The sequence below is a fragment of the Bison bison genome, unplaced genomic scaffold (genome assembly GCF_000754665.1).
Source record: "Bison bison bison isolate TAMUID 2011002044 unplaced genomic scaffold, Bison_UMD1.0 scf7180017864482, whole genome shotgun sequence".
Classification (NCBI taxonomy): domain Eukaryota; kingdom Metazoa; phylum Chordata; class Mammalia; order Artiodactyla; family Bovidae; genus Bison; species Bison bison.
In genome coordinates this window covers 6221134-6227018 of record NW_011495042.1, presented here as the reverse complement: position 1 = coordinate 6227018, position 5885 = coordinate 6221134, and the positions used below count along the sequence as shown (strand labels likewise).

Sequence of the window (5885 nt, the reverse complement as noted above, 5' to 3'; positions counted from 1 at the left end):
CTTAACCATCCCCTTCCCCCTCCCCTGAAGGTCCTGCCCTGCGGGGTGATGCTGACCCAGGGCTGCAGGTGGGGAAGCTGAAACCGAGCGGGCAGACACGCAGTGAGGGATGACCAGGGCCAAGGGCCCCTAAGACTGCCTCGAGGCCTCACCCCACTTCTCCCTGAGCTGGGCCTTGGGGAGTTCCCTGCGGTTCTGGGTCACAGAGATCAAAGATTCAGACGTCCCCCAAGGCTGCCCATGGGTCTCCACTTGCAGTGGGCAGGGGGGCGTGTGTCCTGGGGAGTGGCCTCCCAAGTGGGTCTCGTAGGAGGGACGGCAGGGGGCTTTCTGCCTTCCTGTCTTTGATGGGATACAATCAGCATTGAACACTTGCTGCGTGCCGGCCATCAGGCTGGGAATGGAGGAGGCAGAAGTCAGACCCCTTAGTCTCAAGCCTCATGGGGGAGATCTGAATGGGCAGCTTTGTGCCATGGATGCCAATCAAAGTCCAAGAAGGCCTGCGGTCCACGCTCTGAGGGTGAGGGGCTGTCAGAACGGCTGACCGGGCCCAATCAGCTCTGCCGTCAGGAAGTGTCCCTAAGGGATGGAGCCAGCAGAGGAGGAGCAAGGAGGAGGGGCGGGGGAGGGCACGGCCCTGCAAAGGCTCAGAGACAGCACAGCACTTGTCCAGGCTCCGAGGCGATACCTGGGCCCCCAAAGCCACCCTCTGTGGCCGAGCCGCCCCAGGACTCCACGGCACTGTCCACGCTGGGCACAGTGGGCGAGGATCGGGCTGCCAGCAGACCGCCTTTCAGCGCCTCTGGCGGGTCTTCATCCGCATCACTGGCTTCGCTGAGGCTGCCCGACTTGCGGGGTGTGAGGGGGCCTAGAAGGAAGAGCGGGTGTCACCGCCACTGGCTTCTGACCTTGGAGACAGAGATGTCCACCCAGTCTGTTTCCCTGCTTCGGCCCGGTTTGGGGAATCAAAGGCCCCTGGGTGACCAAGTGGACACACGAGGTGGGAGGCAGGCTAGTGGGCAAACCCATTTCACAGACGGGAACACTGAGGCTTTGGAAAGGCTGCACCACACACCCAAGGTCACATGGTGGGCAACAGTGGAGCCCAGATTCAAAGGAGAGCTCCAAAGTCTGGACTCGTGTCCACTCCCTACCAAAGCGTGGGGGATAAACACAGGGGAACTGAGGAACGTATAAGTGACAGCCAGAAGGGAAAACAAGCAGGCTCCTTAAGAGGCAGGAGGCCGAGGCGGGAGGTGATGACGAGCGTGGCTCAGGCCCAGAGAGCTCCACAGTGGCTGTGTGACCTTGGGCGCATTACTCCGAGCCTTGTCTCCTCATTGTCCCAGGGACCTCCTCGGGGTGAGCAATCAAATCATCTTGTGAGGCTGGGCCCAAGAAGCGGGCCACAGTGCCCGAGGGATCTCTGTCCCTAAGTGGGCTGGACGGCCCCCAGGGTGCGGGGTGAGGCTCACGGTCTAGCTGCTTCTTGATCTTCAGGGTGACTGTCTCGCCAGCCACCTGAAGGAGGTGGATGGCCTCGCTCAGGGGCCGGCCCTTGAGGCTAACACTGTTGATGGCCAGGATACGGTCCCCAACGTGGATGGCGCCAGTCCTGGGGAGGAGGCACAGGGTACAGGATGGGAGTTAGGGACTTGAAGTGGGGGGGTGGTCTGCCCTCTGGGAACTCAGGAAACCCAAAGCACAAGCCTGGATGACCCCAGGCAAACCCACCTGTGGGGGATAAAAAACAAAACAAAACAGTGTGATTGTGTTAATACAGATGTCAAGTCTTTTATCTGGGAGGGGTTCTTCCTGCTCAGCTCTAAAGTTAGGTTCTGGAACCAGTGTTCAGCATGAATTTTGAGGATGTTTGGAATGCCTCTTATTAGCTACCAAATACTAATGTGGTCTTTTCAAGCTGAGTGCTGAAAAATTGATGCTTTTGAACTGTGGTGTTGGAGAAGACTCTTGAGAGGCCCTTGGACTGCAAGGAGATTCAACTTGTCAATCCTAAAGGAAATCAGTCCTGAATATTCATTGGAAGGACTGATGCTGAAGCTGAAACTCCAATATTTTGGCCACCTGATGAGAAGAGCTGACTCATTTGAAAAGACCCTGATGCTGGGAAGATTGAAGGCAGAAGGAGAAGGGGATGACAGAGAATGAGATGGTTGGATGGTATCCTGCGTCTCCTGGATTGCAGGCAGATTCTTTACCTACTGAGCTGCCCGGGAGGGATTTATCCAGCACTTACCTGAAATCGGGATGGCTGCCAGGGGCTAGCCCCCATCTAAGGAACTGAGGTTCAGAGAGGGATAGGACAGGCCCCAGACCATCGATACTGGAACAAAGCTAAGAGTCAGTTTTGACTGACCCCAAAGCTCGGCTCCTGCCCCATGAGGTCCCTGGCTCACCTCTCAGCCAGGCCACGCTTGGTGAGGCCCGAGATGACGATGGGATCAAAAGGCTCCTCTGTGCCTGAGATGGTGATGCCCAGGGGGCCCCCATAGCGTTTCAGCTCCACCGTGTAGCTGATGGCACCTGTGGTCTCCTGTTCATCTGTGGAGGGTGGGTATGCATCAGAGGTTCGGGGCACGTGCCAGGGGCCGGGGCATAGGAATGGGCACGCCCAGAACCCCGCAAAGCTTTAATGCACCACACTCATGCTGCTGCTGCTGCTGCCGCTGTCACTTCAGTCGTGTCCGACTCTGTGCAACCCCATAGACAGCAGCCCACCAGGCTCCCCCGTCCCTGGGATTCTCCAGGCAAGAATACTGGAGTGGGTTGCCAGTTCCTTCTCCAACACTCATCATATGCTTCCATTAATACACCCACTCCCTCAGTCAAAATAAAGTTACCCATTCCATACACCACAGATATCCCCAATTCCTCTGCCGTTAATACACACATTCCCTCAGTCACTGATACACTCATCCCCTTATTCCCTTAATACACCTATTCCCTCAGTCTCTCCTTGTGTTAATTCAGCCATTCCCTCAGCCATTCATTCAGGCATTCCATCAGCCATTAATTCAGCCATTCCCTCAGCCATTCATTCAGGCATTCCATCAGCCATTAATTCAGCCATTCATTCAGGCATTCCATCAGCCATTAATTCAACCATTCCCTCAGCCATTCATTCAGGCATTCCATCAGCCATTAATTCAACCATTCCCTCACCCATTCATTCAGCCATAATTTCAAACATTCCCTTAGCCATTAATTCAAGTCCTTCATACCATTATTATACCTATTCCCTCAGCCATTAATACACCCATTCTCTCAGCCCCAATACACAAATTCCCTCAGCTATTAATTCACCAATTTCTTCAGCCATTAATTAATCCATTTTTTTTAGCTACTGATTCACCCATTCCCTCAGTCATTCATTCACCCATATCATTTACCATTAATTCACCAGGAATTCATCCATGCACTCATTCCATTAATACACCCATAACCTCATGCCTTGGTTCCACCCATTCCCTGAACCATTAAATCACCTACACCCTCAGCCAGTAATTGATTCATTCCCTCTGGCATTAGCTCACCCATTCCTTTAGATTCTACTGTTCCCATTCACTCAGCCATTAACCCACCCTCTGCCTGAGCCATTTACTGCAGCCATTCTCTCATCCACTAACACACCCATGGACTCAGCATTTAGTTCACGCATTCTCTCAGCTTTAACTGACAGATTTCCTCTGCTCCTAATTCATCAGTTCTCTCCACCATTAAATCAGCCTTTTCTCATACATTAGTTCACCCATTCTTTCAGCTACTAACACACCTATTCCCGCAGCTATTTCATTCATCCATTCCCTCAGCCATTAATTCACTGATTCCCTTAGGAATTACTTCCCCATATCCTCAAGTATTAATTCACCTATCCACTGAGACATCAGATCACCCACTCCCAGAGCCCTTGATTCAGCCAAACCCTCGGCTGTTGTTTCACACGGCGTGCACGCTACTCGCTCAGTCGTGTCGACTCTTTGAGACGCTGTGAAGTGTAGCCCGCCAGGCTCCCCCATCCCTGGGATTCTCCAGGCAAGAATACTGGAGTCAGTTGCCATGCCCTCCTCCAGGGGATCGTCCCGACCCAGGGATCAAACCCAGGTCTCCCACATTGCAGGCAGATTCCTTACCATCTGAGCCGCCAGGGAAGCCCCTGTTTCACACGTTTTCTGCTGTTTATTCAACTATTCCCTCAGCCTTTATCACCCATTGCCTCAGTCATTAATACACCAATTCTTTCATGGCTAACATACCCATTCGCTCAGAGATTAGTTCATCCATATCCTCAGCCATTAGTTCACTGATTCCCTTAGGAATTAGTTCAACCTCTCCCTCAGCTTCCCTGGTGGCTCACAGGATAAAGTGTTTGCCTGCAATGCAAGTAGACCTGGGTTCGATCCCTGGGTCAGGAAGATCCTCTGGAGAAGGAAATGGCAACCCACTCCAGTACCTTTGCAAGGAAAATCCCATGGACGGAGGAGCCCAGTATGCTACAGTCCATGGGGTCGCAAAGAGTCAGACACAACTGACCGACTTCACTTTCCCTTTTCCCTCCCTCAGCCATTAATTAATCTATTCCACACCCACTAGTTCACCCATTCCCTCAGCCTTTAATACACCATTCCCTCAGTCATTAATATACAATTCCTACGTCCATTAATTCACCCATCCTGCCTCCAGTAATTCACCCTTTTCCTTAGCTATTAAATCAGGCATTCCTTCGGCTATTAACTCAGCCAATACCTGAGCCATTAATTCACCCAGTCAGCCATTAGTTTGCTATACCTTCAAACATTAATACACCAATTCCCCCAGCTTTAATACCCTCATCCACTTAGCGATAAGTTTACCCAGTTGCTCAGCCATTAATTCACCTTTTTCCACAAAAATTAGTGGACCTATTCCTTCGGCCACTATATACTCATTCTATCAGCACTTAATTCAGCCATTCCCTCAGCCTTCAATACACCATTTCCTCAGTCATTAATGGACTCAACTGCCTCCATTAATTCACCCATTCCCTCAGCTATTAAATCAGGAATTCCTCAGTTATTAACTCATCTAATACCTGAGCCATTAATTCACTCATTCCCTCAGTCATTCACTTAAACCCTCAGCCATAAATTTATCTGTATCTGTTCAGTTCAGTCGTTCAGTTGTGCCCGACTCTCTGCAACCCCATGAACCACAGCACACCAGGCCTCCCTGTCTATCACCAACTCTCAGAGTTCACCCAAACCCATGTCCATTGAGTCAGTGATGCCATCTAACCATCTCATCCTCTGTTGTCCCCTTCTCCTGCCCTCAATCTTTCCCAGCATCAGGGTCTTTTCAAATGAGTCAGCTCTTCCCATCAGGTGGCCAAAGTATTGGAGTTTCAGCCTCAGCATCAGTCCTTCCAATGAATATTCAGGACTGATTTCCTTTAGGATGGACTGGTTGGATCTCCTTGCAGTCCAAGGGACTCTCAAGAGTCTTCTCCAGCACCACAGTTCAAAAGCATCAATTCTTTGGCGCTCAGCTTTCTTTACAGTCCAACTCTCACATCCATACATGACTACTGGAAAAACCATAGCCTTGACTAGAAGGATCTTTGTTGATAAAGTAATGTCTCTGCTTTTCAATATGCTACCTAGGTTGGTCATAACTTTCCTTCCAAGGAGTAAGCATCTTAATTTCATGCTGCAATCACCATCTGCAGTGATTTTGAAGCCCAGAAAAATAAAGTCAGCCACTGTTTCCCCATCTATTTGCCATGAAGTGATGGGAACGGATGCCATGATCTTAGTTTTCTGAATGTTGAGCTTTAAGCCAACTTTTTCACTTCTCCTCTTTCACCTTCATCAAGAGGCTCTTTAGTTCTT

At 50.8% G+C, this 5885-nt stretch overlaps 1 protein-coding gene across 1 annotated transcript in view; it reads right to left on the bottom strand.

Moving 5' to 3' along the window:
• The window catches only part of GRIP2 (glutamate receptor interacting protein 2), a 38374-nt gene that overhangs the window by 7026 nt on the left and 25463 nt on the right, over positions 1-5885 (bottom strand). Inside the window, exons 20-22 of the mRNA XM_010862522.1 lie at positions 2418-2562; positions 1476-1615; positions 689-868 (exon numbers count right to left, since the gene is read on the bottom strand). Of these exons, the coding sequence (XP_010860824.1) occupies positions 689-868; positions 1476-1615; positions 2418-2562 (465 nt within the window). The remainder of the gene's footprint in view (positions 1-688; positions 869-1475; positions 1616-2417; positions 2563-5885) is intronic.